General features: G+C 38.0%; 1 protein-coding gene and 1 long non-coding RNA gene across 2 annotated transcripts; one reads left to right on the top strand and one right to left on the bottom strand.

The window, feature by feature from the left end:
- Positions 1–8,114: 8,114 nt before the first annotated feature.
- LOC109383153 (uncharacterized) lies at positions 8,115–10,632 on the bottom strand. Its single transcript, XR_002124090.1, has 2 exons — positions 10,380–10,632; positions 8,115–9,904 (listed from the first exon to the last, which is right to left on the bottom strand). It is a non-coding gene; the product is annotated as an uncharacterized LOC109383153 (long non-coding RNA).
- A 5,748-nt stretch (positions 10,633–16,380) lies between these two features.
- MGP (matrix Gla protein) lies at positions 16,381–19,698 on the top strand. The gene is made up of 4 exons (XM_019643302.1): positions 16,381–16,526; positions 17,957–17,989; positions 18,838–18,913; positions 19,324–19,698. The coding sequence occupies exons 1-4, from the start codon at positions 16,466–16,468 to the stop codon at positions 19,463–19,465; spliced, it is 312 nt and encodes a 103-aa protein (XP_019498847.1). The 5' UTR covers positions 16,381–16,465; the 3' UTR covers positions 19,466–19,698.
- Positions 19,699–19,932: the final 234 nt, after the last annotated feature.

The following is a 19,932-nucleotide window of genomic DNA, read 5'->3' as shown; positions in this document are numbered from 1 at the left end:
TTAATTCATATTAATAAAAAGGGAGTGGTGGGGAAATGCGGCCTGCTGTTCAGAAAACTGAATCGAGAGAGGATATTTGGGTTCAAATCCAGACTTCTTCATTAAATTCATCATGTCACCTTGGGAACATCACTGAGTCTCATTTTCCCTCCATGTGAAAAGGAGTAATTTTTACTTTCTATCTCCTCACAAGTATATATAGTAGGGATAAAATGAGATGGAATGGAAAGCATGCTGAAATGTAAAAATACACATTGACTTTGGCCTAGACTCAGAAACTCCTATGAACCAGTACTACACACACACACACACACACACACACACACACCCTTGTCTAGATGCTGAAGCACCATAAAAGGCAGCCTAACATGGCTAAGAAGGAAATGGGAGAAAACAGGAAAATACTCAAACACAGAATCTGCCCATTAAGAGAGATGGCTCTGTGAATTTATCCTCAAGTGTGTGCAAATTAGTGTTCCCACATTATTTTGCCCAACCCAGGAGCCCAACCCGAATCTCCCCTTTCGCAGGGACTGTCGGGTAATTTAGCGGTGTATTGTTTCCTCTAATGCTATGACTGGAAAGAGAAGAGCATCTAATTTCTCTGACTCTCAGTTTCCTCCACACAAAATAAAGTGATGGGAAAAATGACTGTAAGGACTCTTTTCACCAACAGCTTGAGTTTTGAACATTGAAGGACAAGGAGGGCAGCACTGGTGAACTAACGCGTCCATGTCCTGGGCCCCAGGCCAGACATTCGCCTCCCCATTGTCTCCTCACAGTGAAAATAACTTTGGTTCAGTTAAGGCCAAGACAGCCTTAATCTACCACCGGTCTGTAAATCAGCCACGAGACTCAACTCAAAAGCAGATGATTCTATTTCTGTCTGAGTTTTGCTGCCAAAAATCAACCCCCAGTTTGTTTGGTTTTAATAAATTTATTCTGTTGTTGCGGACACTGTGTAAAATGGAAAAAACAAGTCTAGACTGGTTTGAGTTCAGGAAGTTAGGGCAGGGTCTCTTTATTAAAAATAAACATCCTCCTCCTTGCTTCCTCTTCACTCGTTTCTCACAAATCCGCTCCCAAAAGCCCTTGGAATCCAGGTCTCCCATTTGTGGTTATTGCCCCAGATCCATGTTGAACACCTGAACCCTTTGTGAATAATAAAGCCAAGACAACAAGAAGCTTTTCAAGACATCCAACAGTAATACAGCCGAACATGACAAAAAAAATCAAGTATCTGAACCCTCACTTCTTTTATCTTCCTTTTGTAAGAGTTGGCACATTCACCCTAGGAGATGAGACACATTTTTGTCTGAATCTTGCATTCCATAGTTTTTGGCACTCACTGCCCTGCTGGCTTTAAGAATGGTGAGCATTTATCACTTCCTGTCCCAACAGGGTATTCACATCTATGACTGAATCCAGGATCAAGTTTGTTATCAGCCTTCTCCCTCCACCTTTTAGGGTTTTCCTTTCCTTTTAGATCTGCCTCTTCCTTTTCTCCTCACTGTGAAGTGTTATTAAAATAGAGGGGTTTATGATTAATGAAGAACACACACGCTTGCAAAAAGGAACTACATTGATAATTATTTCTAGGTCTTCAGCAAACACTTATAAGAGCCTGACAGAAGGCAATATAACATGGCACATAGCTCTGGGGTCAGACAGCCTGGTTTTACTACTTAATAACTGTGTAAGCTCACAAGTTTCCTAATTCCTCTGTGCCTCAGTTTCTACGAGGAAAAATGGAAATAATAACAGAACTAATCTGCCAAGTTTCTTGTGAAGAGTAAATGAAATAGCACAAATTAAGAACTTGGAACATCACTTGGCACAGAGCAAGCATCAATTATATATTTGAGGAGTGTCCCAAAGTGGGCGGATGTCACACATTGCACAAGCTTTCTTTGTTTTGGTCTTTTTTCTTTTTTCCCGTTTTGTGCTAAGGTACTAGCTGTTCATTCTACCTAGAATATCAAGCCCACCTTCTCTAGTTGGCAGCCCCTCAAGAACTATCAAGGGCCCTACTCAAATGGGTCTCTCTGCAGCCTTCCTCAGGCCTCTGGGCTCCCTTAGCACATGGTACAGGCCTCAACTAATACAGTATTAATCACATCTGTTGCCACTATTAATTTAGAGAGAGAGAGAGAGAGAGAGAGAGAGAGAGAGAGAGAGAGCGCACGTCAAAACATGTATACACATTTTTAAAAAGGAAAAAAACTATTAAAATTATGCTGATGGTAACCACTGACACCTCTTGTAATTTGCAGAAGTCAAACGTGACTTGTATTCATCTTTTTTTTATTGGTATATATTATTACAATTGTAATACAGCTTTTTCCTTTCTTAAAATGTGTATATATATTTTTAGCACCCTCTGAGTGTGCATGTGCGCACGCATACACACACACACACACCATATATATATAAAACTTTCTTTTAAAGGCACCTAACACACAGTGAGGGCTCAATAGATTGTTTGTATATCTCTGAGGTACACCCAAAGACCTGTTTCCAAGAATTTATTTCCACCACTGGATAGTCTATGCTGATCTGAAAATGTGTGAGCACAGGACAGTGACCAGTCAGAGAAGGCTGACTGGTCCTTCTGGGGCATAGACAAGGTTTTGAGCACAGGACAGCAAGGGTCATAACTGAACAGTTCAAGCAACGCCACAGAGTTTACCTTTTTAGAAAATTAGCTTGGTTCCCTGGAAAAATTAATTTACTGAAACCTATTGGTTTTCTCCTTTAAGAAACTGTATTCCCCCCACCCCACCCCTTAGGAAAGCCATGCAAATTAGCCCCTGCTGGGCAGATTAACTTTTTGGAATTTAGCTAGTTACCTAAATAGCCTTTGGCAAATTGTAAATATAGATTAAAGCAGGCATTTCCTGATGGAAAATTACACCAGGGAAATGGGAGAGCAGACTGAAGTATAATATAAGAAAACTCATTTTTTAAATAAATGAGTGTTTATGAACAAGGAAAAAGACAAAGAATAGTGAAAAAAAGAAGAAAGATGAAAACCAAAAAAGAAGAAACTGGAGCTTTTCTTATATGAAATTAGGAAGCACAAAATGTGGGTCTCTCTCTCTCTCTCTCTCTCTCTCTCTCTCTCTCTCATTGGTTTCTGTGTAGACTGGCTCTGGAGACGTTCACAGAAGCTCTAGGAGATGGGGGACATAAACTATGTCACCAAAAATTCAGATTAGTAAAATCAACAGATACTCCAAGGCAGCCTGGAGTAGTGGAGAGAGCTCAGATCTCAACACCAGCATTTACTGGTTTAATCTTTGAACAACTTAACCTTTTGAAGCCCCACATGGGATGACTGCACACTTGGAAAGGTTTTTATGAAAATTAAAAATAATATAGGTGAAGTCTCTGGAATATAATTGGCACTTAATAAATAATAGACATTATTAAAAAGTATAAAAAACAATGTAAGTAAAACATGATTCCTAACCTCAAGTGGGTTTATAAGCATTAAGGATATGATACCTTAAATTTAAACATATGACTAAAATATCTCTGGTAATGTTTTCCTGAAAACGGAAAATTTTCAGAAGTGAAAAAAGAGAAAATCTCTCTGCAAGTTCTGGGAAAGGGAGGCGATGTGCTTGGAGATACATGAAAGGCTGCAAAATTTACCTCCTAAAACAAACATACTACAATGATTTGCATTTTTATTAGGGCAACAGATTTTCACCCAATTGTTCTCAGGCCAATTAAATATTAGATCAGTGATCATACAAGGCATAGGACCTGAGCTGCTCCACAGAAAACAGAAAGATTTAGACAGGCAAAGGGAGAGGAAAGCATTCCGAAAGAAGGGAGTGAGTGCAGCAAAGAGACACAGATGTCTGAGATGATGCCTTTAAATGCCCCACCCTTCCAGACCCATTAGAAGAAACTCCTGATGCTCTTGCTTTATCCAGAGCTACATTCTGGACCTTTGTCTATATTCTTGATTCCTTGCATCCTTCCATTAGCTCAGAGACCTTTTGTTGGTCCCTTGACTTCCTGCTGCATTTTCCCATCTACAATCCCAAACTCTGCCCTAGGACCCAACATTGTTTCTCTGGTTTTATTCCTTGACTCCCTTTCCTTGATAATAATTTGAACTTGCCCCTTAAGTAGTGTCTTTTTCTGGTCCTTCCTAGCTGATTACTCAGCCTGATCGCATGAGGCTATTAGAGCTAAGATTCATGCCAAGTCCTTGGTCCCTAGAGAGGGAATGGAAAAAGACATGGAAAATACAAGATATTTGTAAATGAATTTGACTGAGGCACAGTATTTGGGAAGGTGAGTGGTTAAAAACATTGGCAAAATCTTTTTTTCAAAATTAAAGAGTTCTTTCCACATTGCCTGTCTCATAAAACACTTTGTGTATGCCAAATTACATTAGCTGAGAAGGCCCATGGCCCACCAAAGGATAAGTGACAGGCTGAAGCTTTGGGTGTGAGGTTATGCCAGGTCACTTAACCACGCAGCCAAAGTCAGCCTCTCCAGAGTGGGAAGGACTTTCTCTTGTCTTCTTAAAGGGAGAATAAAAGTATTTATGGTCATAGTCATCTTTCTTACAACAGACTCAACTATAAGCCATCATTAAAGTGATTTAGCAACACTTTTAGTGTGACTTGGTCAAACAACAAATATGTATTAATCGCCTACTCTGAGGGAATCAGCCCAACCTCTCTCTATATAACTTAATTTTGTTGAGATTGTGCAATATATTGTTTGGCTTTATGACTATTACTCATGAAGAAGTTAAAAATAGTAAGCATACGAAAATGACAGGCACTTAACCCTATGGACTCATCTCCTTCATCCAGTCATGAGGACAAAGCAGTGCATTCTATGGAGGAAGACATGTGGGAACTTTTAGGGAAACGTGTAATCTCATTTTTTTTGAAAAATAAATGTGTTTTATTTGCATTGGCTGATGACTCCCAAATTTATATTTCCAGTTCAGATCAGACAGACACTGACCCCCGAACCACATCCTCTATATTTCTATCTAGATGTCACAAAAACAAATCATTTTCATTTTTCCCTGCAAACTGTGAACTGCTCTAGATTAGTACCAATTGTGCAATCCAGAAAAAAGGAGCCATCTTTAACATGCCTTTACCTCTACATTCATTGATTCGCCTTCTTCCTTTTCAATGTCATCTCAGTTTAAGCTACCATAACCTAGCACTAAGTTACTACAATGACTGCCCCCAAGGGAGCTTCCTGCATTAACTCTTGCCCTTTTCAATTCTCCAAAATGCACCCAGATGCATTTTTAAGAAACATAATCTGATTATGTCTCTCTTCTTAAAGTTCCTCAGTGGTTTCCAATTTCTGTATTTTGCTGTATATAATATGCTCCCAAGTATAATGTGCGCCCACATTTTTGGCCCAAACTTACAGTGAAAAAAATCTTTCGTTGTTTTATTTCAAAATTTTATTTGTTTACATTTAGGTACTTGTTTTTTGTATCATAAAGGAATTTTAGCATTTATTTTTTAACATATTATGGTACAAGAAATTTTATGTTACAAATAATTACAAAACACAAGAACAGATACAAGGTACAAGAAATTTTGTGTACTGGTAACAAATTTATGACATATACGCATCATAGAAGGTCAAGAGCTCTGGGCTGTTGCAAGTTTATCTTAAGTTCAACAAAACTGACTATCATATTCCAGGGTATTATTTTGCATATGGATATTGTTATTGATTCCTAGAGTTACACTTTTAACTCATAAGCATAAATAAAAGAATTAAAAACATTTATAAAGATACGGAATTAGTACTATCCATGTATATAATGCACATCCTTATTTTTCCCTCACAAATTTCGGCAAAAGAGTGCTCATTATACATGACAAAATATGGTACCTTTAAGATTTTAAAAATGTTGGATCTTTGTCCTTTTTATATGGTCCTAATTCCCCAGCCTTGTGTCTTTCCTTTTTTCCCCCCCAGTTTTATTGAGGTATGACTGACAAATAATTATACATATTCAGGTTGTACAACATGATTTTTTAAGGTATACAATGTGGTGACTTAATATACATTATAAAATGATTTCCATAGTCAAGCTATATAACACATCCATCACCTCACATAATTACCTGTGTGTGTGCTGAGAACACTTAAGATCTTGTGCCTTTTAATACACAAAGTTTCATTCTACTTTATAACTTATATAGCTACTATAGTTATATAATTATATAACTTTATTTAAATATATTTAATATAAATATATTAAAATTACATTGTATATATTTTATATACATATAAAATCAATATATAAAATCAAGATATACATAATCATGATACAGATGTTTTTTCTGCATCAACTGAGATTATATAATTTTTCTCTTTTGATCTATTTTTGTGGTGAATAACATTGATATATTTTCTGATGATAAAAAATGTTTGCATTCCGGTTAAAAACCTACCTGATCAGTATTATAGTTTTTAATATTTTCTCATATTGTGTTAGCTAATATTTTACTTAGGATTCTAGTACCCACATTCATAATTGAAATAGGCTTACAATTTAGTTTTCTGGTTTTAAAATCAAGAGCCCACTAGTGTCATAATAAACATGATTATTATTTTTGTTAATTTTGTGGAACAACTTGTATAAGATAGAAACTATTTCTCAGGTTTGTAGGGCTGCACTGGAAAGCCATCTAGGCTGGGGAATTTTAGATGGGAGCTATTTGGTGGCCAATTTTATTTCTTTGACATTTATTGATCTGTTCAAATTTTGTATTTCTTTTGTGCCAGTTTTGGATTTAATACTTTTGTGTCTGCAGGAATATCTTTCTTTTTTGTCTTTCACACAATTAGTTTCTATAAATGTCTTCTATATTACATTTTGTTCTCTATTTCATTGATTTCTTATTGTATCTTTATTTTTCCATTCCTTCTTCTCTTGGGTTGTTCTGTTGTTCTTTTTCCACCTTTTTGAGTTGCAGGCTTAGCCCATTTGTTTTCCACCTATTTTGTTTTATGATTAATGTATGTAAAGCTATGCATTCTCAGCACTAATTTGATTGTCTCTCACAAATTCTGATATGTAGCGCTCTCATTATTATTCAGATATAAGTATTCCTTTATTTCTTTTAATCCTTTATTTCATTCTTTCCTAGGGATTCTTTGGTAATTTATTATTATTATTATTATTATTATTATTATTATTATTTTAGCTGAACCATCCTGCCACCTGTTGGCAGCTCAGTGGCAGCTTAGCTTGGGCCAGGAATTGAACCAGCGACGCTGCTCAGGGCTCACTCTCTTAAGTGAGCTCTCTTAACCAACTATGCCATTCGGTGCCCTCTTTGGTAATATTTTTAATTTCCAATATAAATATAGCATATGTTTGGCTTTTTAAAGCTATTCTTTTGACATTAAATTCTAAGTTTATTGCATTATGGTCAGAAAATGTAGCCTACATTATATTGATACTCTGAAATTATTGAAGCTATCTTTGTGGTGTGCTATAAAATATTTTGAAAATATGACAGAAAAATGGGTGTTTTTTGGTGAGCAGTTTCTGAGTTTTAAAGTAAGGTATGTTAAAATAACCAGTTTTAGAATTTGTTTATCTCTGAACTTCTATAACTTATTACTTGATTAATTTTCGGGTTGCAAGGTGGGGCACACATGTGTTGAAATGTTAAGTGTACCTCTCATGGTACTAAATGATGGTTATACTTTCCTGTTCTATTGGCTTTTTTTTCCCCCAATATAAAACATACTCCATTGTCCTTTTTGACATTTTCCCTTGATTTCTATTTTGTCAGACATTAAGACTGATACTCCAACTTTCCTTTGATTCAAACTTGCTGGAAATAATTTGTCCATTCTATTATTTTAAACCTTTTTATATCTTTTGTCTTGAATGTGTTATTTAGCGACCACATTATTAGACTTCTTTTTAAAAATTATCCTGATAGTCTGTATTTAACTATTGAGTTTTGTCCATTTACATTAACTAGAATTATCACTATATTAGGACTATTTTCTACAGTATAAATTTTTTTACACAATAATTTCTCACAGTATTTATAATTATTTAAGTGTTTGTAAAATAAATGAGCAAGTGTTTGTAAAATAAATGAGCAAGTAAATGAATTATTACTGTGCATAGAAATTGCACTGTCACTGATATGTTAACTTGTTTTTATAAATTCTGTTTAGCAAATAATTATTAAGTGCTTGCTATTTGCCAGGAAATGTGGCATGTATTACATTAGAATACAGATAGGAGTTGAACATAATATTTACTTTTTAGATATCGAAAACCTAATATAAATGATACACAATCTAGTACAAATGATATACGAGTATACACAAACATACATATGTACACAGAGAACTGTTCTAAGTCAGGGAAAGCCCAAGGCGTGCAAGTCCATGGCATCCCTTTGGACAAGTCAGTTGACGGCTCTGAGCTTCCACTTCCCCATATGAACCTTATAAAAACAAATGATATTCTCTATATCAAGATGAGATTTTAGGCTATATTTTATATTCATATACATATATATGTATTTTTTATAGATTTGTTCAGTTGTTTACATACCTTTTATTTCTTGTCCTCTTTGAAGAGTAATAAGAATTGCCTCTTTTGTTAGTGGGAATTTTTTCCTTAAAGCATCATTTCATCCCCAGATAGTTTAAATAACAGGCTATATGCCTATGTAAGTTTACTTACAGAATCACTGAAATGTTTCAGTATATTTTTTCTTTCTTGATCTTTTCTTTCAGGACACTCAAAATGCCTTAGGATTCTTTAACGACCCTGTGTTTGAATAACTGATCCTAATCTTACACCATATGGAAGTCATTCCTACAAGTCAGGCTTGCCAAATGTATTCACGGCAGCCTATGTTGTTGCTTTCTTTTTGTGCAACAGAAAGACATGCTGGCAAGAGTAGTGAGTCAGTTGTTGTACTTATCTTTTAGCACACACAGGAAAAATTCCAGCCAGATGAACTGGGCCTGGCCCTAAAAGGGGTGAGATCAGGTACAAACCACAGTATGCAGGCCAAATACGGGGGCTGAGAAATCCAAGTTAAGGTTGCCAGACTAGCTAAGGTCAAAAATTACCTCCAGTTGTTCCGAGAACATTTTTACTTTTCTACGACTGTCCATTTGATTGATTTCTGGCACCAAAATTTAAACACTGCATTTCTTGAGGGTCCAGGGTATAGAGAACAGCCAATATCTGTATCCGAGTTCTTCTCTTTCCCAAGAATTTCTGGCTTCGAAACATGTATCACCACAAATCCTCCAGCTCTGGCTGCTGACCTGGTGAGGAAGTTCACAGGTCTTCATCATCTGAGGATGGGAAGCAAGTCCTGAAATTCATTCCAACAAATACAGTACAGCTTCTGGGAAAAGCGAAAAGGGTACAAGATTTTCTTCCTTTCAGCTGTTCAGTAAATGTTCAGTGAATGTAAAAAAAATTGCACGTAGAGAGAGAGGAGAAGCTTTTGGGTAGACAGGGCCTCTCTTTCATGGATTAACTTTTTGTATATTACTTATAGATAGACGGTCACATTTTTCCTTCCAAACTAAAAAATGTGCTTTGTGTTAAGCTATGGGCATAAATGAGAGGCTTCTTTTGGTAAACCAGGAAAAAAGTGGAGAAAAGAAAGAAATGAAGCACTATTAATAAATATTAATTTTTCACTTTAAATTTAATAAAATAATTTAATGAATGAATTCTGCCCTTTAGCAATCTTTCAGATACTCTTGTTTTCTTTCCCTTGACCTTCTTATATCTATAATCTGCAAACATTTGGTGCTGTACATGGAGTCAGTTTCTTTATACAACCTCATGGTGCATACACAGGCCCACTCTGGTAGATCAATGTGGAAAAATCTAGAAGTAAAGACAAGTATGTAAGGGGAGAGAAGTTACATCCCACACATAATAAGGGAACATTTCTTGTTTTACTCTTCCAGAGGAATTCTTGCTATTCAGGTGGTTTTCATTGAAGAGAGAATATAGTTCTTTATGTATTTACACTATAATTTATCTTAATTTTACATGTTATTATCTGGCAACTTTTGTGAAATATTGCTATTTCACAAAGAGGATAGTAAACTAATTTAGTAGTTGAACTGCTACATAAGCCAATATTCGGACAAGAACTGGTTACAGGGCTGCTTAAGCGAACACTACTGGGCAGGCCTGAAGTCAATTTCCACAGGCCACCCCAACACACATCACTGCATTCTTTTCCATCTATCAGGAAGACATCAGATGTGGAAACAATGACTTATTTCACAGCCTGTTCGCTTCGCAGCTTGATCAGCAAAGGCATGTTATGAACTAAACTCTCCCAAATACTAACCTGAAAAAGTTGCCTTCGTCCACTCTAAACTTTTTTTCTTCTGAATTTCATCTTATTTCCAGGCTTTGCAATAACTAGATGAAACAAAGAAGAGGAATTGGAGAATTTCAGATCTCTTCCACAAGATTTTTCTCTCACTGACCGAACCCTGGCTACAAAGATTGTCTTTTTTGTCCCAAGCATTTCAAAGCGTATCAGCTTCCAACTCGAAGTTATCTGATGACACTGGGAAATAACAGCAGACAGAGCCCACTCAGCAGGCAGTGATAGGAAATGAGCTTTTGCAAGGCATCTTGCTAGTAGTTTTCCGGCCCAGGGATGGATATCCAAAAACCAGTCAACAGCCCTAACCCTATCAGCATCACTTGCAAAATAGCATTAAGAACAACGTGTTCCTTCAAATACTACATTATGTAATAATTTATCTTGTTTACCTATTCCGAGGATGAAATAATCTAGAAGCATAAAATTATAGACGTCTCAAACTCATGTTTAAAAAGAGAATTGAATCATTTGGCAATATTAGAACTAAACTGACTTCGTTCAGCTTTCAATTTGGTTCCTATTAGAGAAGGTCTTGCTGACTCGATCACTCCCACTTTTTGCATTTCTCCTCTGCTTTGGTTAGCCTCAGCAATCGATTACTCCTCTACTACTAGGGAAAAATGGAAGTCACAGTAAACCAATGGAGTTAAACCAATCTTTTTTGAAATAACATGTGTGTGTGTGTGTGTGTGTGTGTGTGTGTGTGTGTGTGCGCGCGCGCGCGCGCGCGCATGCACTCACGCGTGCATGCATTCGCTCCATGGTATTACATGCCAGCCGCTGATCTAGGTGCTCTACCTTTATTGTCATAGTTAATCCATCCAGCATTCTGTGACTTTTGCTTTGGGTTGAAGAAGCTGTCATAAACTGAACCTAGACTTCCAGTTTTGCTTTGGGTCTAAATAACTGTAGAATTGACTTTGTAGACACTGCAGAGCCTGTATTCTTATACCAAACCAGAGCTGGTGTCAGATGACAGTCAGCAAACATGAGTGTTCATAGACTGGGATGAGACCTGGTTATTCCTGGAGCAAACTGAAAGGTTTTGGAAGGCAACCTATTTGGCTTGGAGCTTGTTTGGACAGATAATTTAGTATACAGAGGGCTGGACAGAGAAAAGGGGACGTGGATTCCAATACCAAGTTCACCCTTTCTCTAATTTTTAAGTCATTTAACTATATAGGCTTAAGTGACAATATGCAAATCTTTAATTCCTATTTTCCTGTTTTAAAGGATATTGAAAAAATTAGCATTTTAAATATGTATACCTTCGTATAATTTTATCTTTAGCTCTGAAACTGAGGACTCAAGAATCCCTGTAAACACCATCACAGTATTATTTAAGCAGGTAACCAAAACTTAGGAAATACTGCATGATTGTGTCAGTAATTTAAATTATATTCTTTGAAATCAAACAGCCCTAGCCCTGTGTTTGAATCCTGCTTTTGCCATTTAGTTGCTGTGTGAACTTGGATAAAATATATAACCTCTTTGGGCCTTAATTTTCTCATATGTAACATGTGGGTAATTATACTCAGTTTGTAGGATAATTATGAGAGGTAAATAACACAATGAATAAAAAGTGATTCTCATGGCACTTGATAGCAAGTGATAGATCGCAAGCACTTGATGCATGATAATATCACTTGGATAGTTGTATAATTTTTATTTGTTATATGCTGTCTTATTTAAAAACTGAGGCTTTTAATAGAAAGAAAAAGGGCAGAGAAATGATCTGTATGGGAAGAAAAGAAAAATTACAGCTGTTCTGAACTGCGAGCTCAATTTATTTAATATGCAGGCTTCTCCACCATTCCCCAGAAGTTTCTGCCTGTGATTCCCTGCTGCTGCTCCCACACATGAGTTTGACAATTATCTATTTTCACTTAGTTCAGCTAAGATAAATTAAGAAAAGGACTGGGGGATTGGGTGCATGGGAAGCTATGTCAATCAAGAAATCTGAGACGCAGAATCCATTCAAGGGATTTCTCTTAAAAGAACAGAACTAAGAGGCCTGCACCGTCCGAGGAATTTGGCTGGATTCATGTCTCTCGTGTCATTGTCTTTTGATGTCCTAGAAAGTGATTTGTTTCCATTTTCAGGGCTGCTCCTTCCTAATTGTTTTCTCCTCTGCCTTTTTCTTTCTCTGGCAAGATAAAGGGTTTTAGTGCTGCCAGTAAAATACAATAATAATATGAACCCCATAAAACCAGCATTCTGTAAATAAAACTGAATCTCATGGAACAGGGGGAAAAAAAAATGGACTGAAGCCAGGAAAATTCCGCAAAGAGACAACATGCCTAGCAGTCTGGAAAAGAGTTAGCGAAAGAATAAGGGAAGAGAGAGGAGGAGATAGAATTGGTGGGGAAATACATTAGCTTTAATATTGCTGTGCCATTATTTTCATCATGGAAATATATAGAAAAGGGATAACTCTTCTGGTGTATCCTCCAGCAAATATACTTTCCTGAGAAGCTTCTCCCCGTGGGAAGTCCTGGCAGTTCTGCCAATGTTTCCTCTCCTTCATTCTCTCCCTGAGTTCAGGATTATCTGAGCTTGTCCTCAGTGCTTTTTGCAGTGTTCTGCAAACAAAGATGTTCCTGAGTGCCCTTAAAAAGGTAAGCCCAAAGAGAAAACATACCACTTGGTCTCTAGGGCCAACTGGTGGCTTAAACAATTTTTTTAAAAGGAACACTAAATTTGTGATCTAAGAGCACGCTGGAGTCATGAGAATAGGCTTCATATCTGTATTTTTATCCACTATATTTTTAGCTCAGATGCTCAAATACATTCGCTAGATGATAGATAGATAGATAGATAGATAGATAGATAGATAGATAGATAGATAGATAGATAGATAGGAAGATTAAGAAGGACTAAAATCATGAGGCTATTTCTGGCCCTGGAAGGTGTGGTCATGTTTCTCTTTTCCTCCTGAGGGCAGGTGGAATACGTGACCCTGTATCACTCTGTGGCTTTGTTGCCTGGGTTATATACCATATTGCCAATCTCACATGAGATTCCTAGACAATCAAAACAAAAAAACCAAAAAACCGAATAGCAATCATGTCAATGTCTCTTTCATATCTTTGTTGTTCACTCCTGGGAGTGTCTTCAAATATTCTCCCCACTGAAGAAGGCACCTCTTTAGTTAGGAGAATATATCTATATAAATGTCTTTTATAATGACTTGAAATTGAAATGTAAGTTGGAGCTTCATGTGGTCTAGTCTTTACAAGATACGCCAGTTAAGAAAATACAACAAACTAGCAGCCAACATTAATTAAAAAACAATGTCAGTATTTCCTAGCAATTCTCAATGTTTTACAATGGCAAACAATCCTGTGCATAACCAAAGCAACCCTTATTTGCCTTTTCCCATTTCTCACTTTTAATATGTCTCACCTTCTACAGCTGCCTCAAAGCTTTTCTCTTCACCTCTCAGTCTCTGCCTAAAACTCTCCCGTCCAGCAAACCAAATCTACAAGGCTCTTCTCATTTCTTACCCTCCACTTTTTTCCTACTTCCATTTTTTCCTCTTCTCGCAGATGAGCCAACCTTAGCCCTTTCCATCCCCCATCATGAAGCCCCCACTCTGACTTGTCATAAGTCCTCTTCATACAAAGGTATAGCTGGAGCTGGTGCTCACAAAATTGTCTTTGAGATGGGGAGTGACATGAGAGAAGAGGAAAAAAAGACTCTGAATTTTCACACGTTAATAGTTTTTATGAATCATGTATAAACAGAATTTAGCATAGGAGAAGCCAGGAATTGATGGAAAACAGTAAAAAAGAAAGATGAATGGCTGGTGAGAGAAAGCTCCCAACACAAAGTGTTAGCCATACAAAAAGCAAGATGATACAGAGAAATGCTTAAGAATTTAGGAAATCCAGTGGAAGCAGTGATAAAAATGATTTCTAAAACAAAGTGAAGCTTAAATTGGAAAGAGAAGTATAAGATTTTCAAGTTTGAATTCAGAGAGTGTAAAAATAAATAACTGGGATGTCAGAAGGCTGACAGAGCCCAGTTGCCATTTGAACTTGAGAGGAGACATCCGGAATCTGGCTGAGGGAGACTGAGTTAATGTACATTACAAAGCACATGATTGCAGCTGGAAAAGAGGGACTTCTCTTTAATTCTGCAGATGGAGTAGGGGGAGGTGAGTAGCCTAATCACGTTAGGGGTGAAACATTGGAACTAAGCTTGTTTTATATGGTGCTAATTGGGGATGACTGAACTGAGTACACGTAAGTACTATGTGAACAAGCCATGGCTCCTTGTTTCCCCCCAACCACACAGCGTAAAAAACTGGCTTTTGCACTTTAAACTATTTATTGACAATATAATGATTTTAATGATTTATTCTGGCAACAGGGCACAGAAGCCAACACTGAGAGCAAGTCTGTGATTTATAGACAAGAACCACAAATCTTGTGAGTGGAAATCACGATGATTGAATTTAACAGAGATGGATGTACATTGTCTTCTTTTTGAGGTCTTAAGATTTTATCACAAAGAATATATCTCTTAATATGAAAACATCTGGGGGGAGAATCTGAATAGTATTGGTCCTTCAGAGCTCACTAATCCTTCAGATACAAATGAGCTGTTTCCTTTAACCAGGAATCCTTTAGTATTTATAAAAACACTTCACAGGGTGCAAGTTAGGAGGGAAAGTCCAGCCCAATAAGAGAACAAGGCATGAGTCCCCACCAGGTTGTTCGTCACTGCTCCTCGAAATAAATCCTTATTGAAAACGATACCCGCCTACCCCCAGCCCAGCACTTTGGCTGCTCCCGCCCCAGAGTCAGAGGCCCTGCAGTTTTAGCTTTTCTACAATCTGCGGCTCTGTGACTCTAGTCTATTTGTCTGCTATGAAGACACCCAGGACCCAGGCAACAGAGACACAACTGATAGGAAAGGCTTACTAACTGGTCAAGAAAAAAATAAAGAGCTCAGTCTATAGCATAACCAGAGGCACCAAACTGCAATCCTCCTATAAGGAAAGAAACAGCACCTCTGATACTGAGGGTATAGTGGAAATATGTGCTTGTGAAAGTCTGTGTTTGAAGACACCTGACAGCTAAAGAACAAAGTGAATAGTAAGTAGCTATTACTGACCTCCTTAGGGACATGTCTTGGGTGTTTCTAGATCCCCTACAGCGCCTAGCACAGTACCTTGCGTCTTATGTGCCACTCACTAAAAGCACGTTGAATTCATTAGTTATCAGGATAATGTCTTCAGAAAATGAGATGGGTACTCCCTTATCCACGCTGCACTTTACATAGGTGATATCCAGCCCAAGAGAGCATTGGGCCACAGGTTTGGACTCAAGTCACAAAACTGGATGGCCAAGTTACAGCAGAGCCAAAGGAGGAAACAGATCTCACTCACAGGGTCATGAACATCTCTGCCCCAGTGAGCACTTGAAAAACGCATCAGGTGCGTATCACCAGGCGCATGCCCCATGGGTCCAGGCTGGATGGTTCTGCCCTAGTGGGAACATAGGTCTAAATTAGAACAGCAGGAGAAGTGAAGTCCTTTCTTCCCCAGAACCTCTCACCCACCCATCAGGGAGTGAGCAGAACACTATGGCTCTGTTTGAAGACCAAACCTGAAAGGCTCGCTGTCAGGCCCCGAAGGGTAGATCTGAGAAGGAATTAGAAAGGCAAACACGTGTCTGCGGCAACTCCCTGCTCCGTGGACCTTTGCCCAGGTCTGGCCCCAAACCTAGGACGGCCACAACTTCTGCACCAGGGCAGCATCCTGCCATGGCACAGTCACTCCAGGAGTGAGGGAAAACTGCCCACCCCGAGCTGATAATATCTGGAAGGAATGAATATTTGGGAAAAGTCCCAGGGCTAGTTTAGTGCCAACCAGTCCCCACCTTCTCAGGCCCCCTCCCACTGGTTCCTCCCCTTTCAGCTTCTCTAGTTCTTATAAAAACTCCACAGCCTTTCACGAGCAGCCTGTAAGAACCTCTGTCCCCTCGGCTGCTGCACAAGGCGGTGAGACGCACCCACAGGACCACGGAGAGACCATGAAGAGCCTGCTGCTTCTCTCCATTCTGGCCGCCTTGGCCGTGGCAGCGTTGTGTTACGGTGAGAAACCCTCCTCCTGCCATCCGTCTGGTTTTTCTTTTCTGCGCCTGACTTCAGTTTACTTTGATTTTCGCTCTCCCTCCTCCTCCTCCTCTTGCCCCTTTCTCAATTATAATCTTAAAATGTCATTAGCATTTCCCAAGCCCCAGGTCTGTCCCGTCAAGTCTTTTCTATGTCCTAATTATCCAGGCTCTTGTATGTAACTAATCAGGCAAGTCCGTTCTGTGGTAAGTCACTATAAGCCTGGAAACTTTGTTATTTCAGAAAGAAGATATGAAATTTCCAGCCCCTGAGTTCTCATTTTTAAGGATGTTTATTTAGACTTTGGTAACAGCTGGATAAGGATATTGGTCGAATTACTTACCTTTAAAAAATCAGTTTCCACGTGAAGTGTTAAGTATAGCCCTCTCGAGGTACAGGACAATCTCAAAAACTTACTACATGTGTTTGGTGAATTAGTTTAAAAATGAAGTTTGACATTTAAAGAATCTTGGAGAAAATAGATTTCATAATTTCTACTGTCAAAAGATACATTTTGCCTGATTTCTACGTGTTGTTAAATATATCTGTCTGTTCAAAGTTTATGAAAGAAAATCTGAAGCAAAATTAGATCATTCAGTCTTATGCTGGGTCAATAATCTGGGTATTTCAGCTGTTCTTAAGCCTAAATTATATTAACAACCGTATGTATTTTGTTTCAAACTCTTGAAATTATTCACAAGTTTTCTGTATCAGAAGATTTGGTTTCTTCATCTCCTTTTGAACTTTTCAAGCAAATTCACTTGCTTACAGATATAAGCCTATTATTGCCAAATTTACCTGCTGGGAAGGTAGAAAGAAGGAAAGTGATAGAAAGAAGAAACCTTCTGCTTTGGAATCATCTCAGTTCTTTCTCTGAAACTGGCATTGTGCCCAGTGTGAGCTGGGAGCTGGAGCCAGTGGTTTCTGTGGCTGCCAATTTAACACAGGTTCTTAAGAGGCTTTTGGAACCTCCTAGAAGCCTGCCCTGGTCAAGCCCAGCTAAGCATCTGCCCAGCCTGCCTGGAGAAACCTGGCTGTGTTCTAGACCCTGCTGTCCCTTCCTCAGCCCTGCTCTCAGCAAGGCCCCACATTCACCAGAGAAGACTGCTCTCTGGAGACTTGTGTGCAGCACTTGAATGGTATTATTTCAGCAGCCTGAAAACCTCAGAGCCCTTGGGACATTTTAGCCAAGCGTGTTCACCAGCTTCTTTAACATCACAAAAACTAAAGTATAGACATATCCACAGCAAGGAAAGAGCTAGAGAAACAACTCATCAATTCTAAATGCCTGTAATTTGTAATCACCGTATTGTTAAATATATGCCTCACATCTTTTTGACTCTTCCTATATTTAGACTATTGCATTGTGTGACAAATAACAATAAAATGAATTTTTTTTTAAATTCCAGAATCTCATGAAAGCATGGAATCCTATGAAATCAGTAAGTGAATATTTGACTTCCTTATTTAAATCTCCTGTATTAAAGACTCTCACCCTGCTCTTAAACAGACAAAATGGTAACACATATAACAGAGAGGAAAAGGAGAGACTCTTTTGGAAAACTAAAGTAAATTTTAAAATCAAATGACTACAAAAAAAAATCACCAAATGAGCAATTTTTTTAAAGCTTGAAGTAGTGTAATATGGCATTTAAACTGCATTCAGCATACTTAGGAACCATAAAATCTCATTTGGAAATTTTAAATTGGCACCACATCAACCACTCAGATGGAAAACAAGGAGTAATGACAAATGGCAAAGTACGGAATTGGAGGCCAAGTCAGCTGGGAGACCACAGATGTCAACATTCTGTTGAATGCTATTGAATTTTTGAACTTATAAAGACTGAGTATAGGAGGAAATAACATATAGCTCTCATTTACAATTTGTTCATTATTTTTATCATGTTTAAACTGTTCATTTACTATTAATCTCAAGGTATGCTTTACAAGTCCTCAGGACAGAGAATTTCTCCTCAAAGGAATGAAAAAACATACTGAATAGGAACACCAAAATCGAGAAAGGCAAAATGATTGCCCAAAGGAAAAAAAATAAAAATTGCAGTGGCCAATGTGACAAGTCTCTAATACACATATATGGGTTGTTAATTTCTTTTTATCCGGCAGTTTATGAAATTCGCTTAGCTTCCTCTTTGATTTTTACATATCTCTAGTTACAGAAAGTGCATGAATTAATGAGCTTTCAAATGTATCTGTGTTAGGGAATATTCATGGACATATTTTCAGCTACTGTTTCCCTAAAACTACAATTATGTATTTCTGTTTTAAGGTCCCTTCATCAACAGGAGAAATGCTAACACCTTTATGTCCCAGCAACAGAGATGGATAGCAAAAGCCCAAGAGAGGTGGGTGACAAAACTTAAGGGGGAACTCATTATTCCCAGTGCAGCATCCCAGATCTGAAAGGAGTAAGAGGCGGGTTTTTTAAACCATATATATCATTTCTAATTGCATCCCCAAATCAAAGAATTTAAAAACAATATACAGAAAACAACTGAATTTCTAGAAGACTAAATTGCAAAAGACTCAGAGATGAGAGGGAGGGAGGATGAAAGGAAGACAGAAAGGAAATTTCTGTCTTCATTTTTAAAAATTCCCGTTCCACCTTTCCTCCCTGTTCTTCAAGTATCTCTTTATATTGGGGGGCAAATAGGATCTTCTCCGCTATTTTCTTATTAATTTTCTTTTCCTTTTTCTTATTTCTCCGCTCTCTTTATGCTTCTCAATCTGGGTCTCTTTTTTTCCCACTTTCTAGAGTCCGAGAACGCAGCAAGCCTGCCTATGAGTTCAGCCGGGAAGCCTGTGATGACTACAAACTGTGCGAGCGCTATGCCATGCTTTACGGATACAATGCTGCCTACAATCGCTACTTCCGGCAGCGCCGAGGCGGCAAATGAGATTGGGAAAAATCTCTTTCCAGAGCCTGGCGCCTGGTTTTGTATTCCCTTGCCGTAGCATCACTGAACCATGTAGACATACACATTGCTTGTTTCTTACATGCTCCCGTTTGGCTGCACACCTCCTTCCTGCTCCCAGATTGATAAGCAATGGAAATGCTGTGTAGTGAAGGTCCAAGGGAAGTTATAATGTGCGATTATTAACATAATAAAATTCTGATTGGATACTTTCAGTTTGTGAGTCTGATTTCTCCTGGAAAAATGCTGAGCTATTTAAATCATGGCCCACCTAACCCAGCATAGGAGAGTCTGTTAATGATGTTCTAGTACTGATTAGAAGCATCACTGCACAGAAAGAATGAACTCTGGAAGACATTCACCCAGCCATAATTTGTCTAGATTCTCTACCTTGGAGTCAGTGAATGATGGCTTCCTATTAGGTGTTTTCAATGATTTTCAACCATAGA

This window comes from Hipposideros armiger, unplaced genomic scaffold, assembly GCF_001890085.2.
Source record: "Hipposideros armiger isolate ML-2016 unplaced genomic scaffold, ASM189008v1 scaffold_76, whole genome shotgun sequence".
NCBI classification, from domain to species: Eukaryota; Metazoa; Chordata; class Mammalia; order Chiroptera; family Hipposideridae; genus Hipposideros; species Hipposideros armiger.
This window is presented reverse-complemented; position numbering and strand designations above follow the sequence as displayed.

Coding starts and splice junctions, on each gene's coding strand:
- MGP (XM_019643302.1), top strand. CDS start 16,466: ATGAAGAGCCTGCTGCTTCTCTCCATTCTGGCCGCCTTGGCCGTGGCA. Junction 17,990..18,837: donor CATGGAATCCTATGAAATCA/GTAAGTGAATAT, acceptor TTCTGTTTTAAG/GTCCCTTCATCAACAGGAGA. Junction 18,914..19,323: donor ATAGCAAAAGCCCAAGAGAG/GTGGGTGACAAA, acceptor CCCACTTTCTAG/AGTCCGAGAACGCAGCAAGC.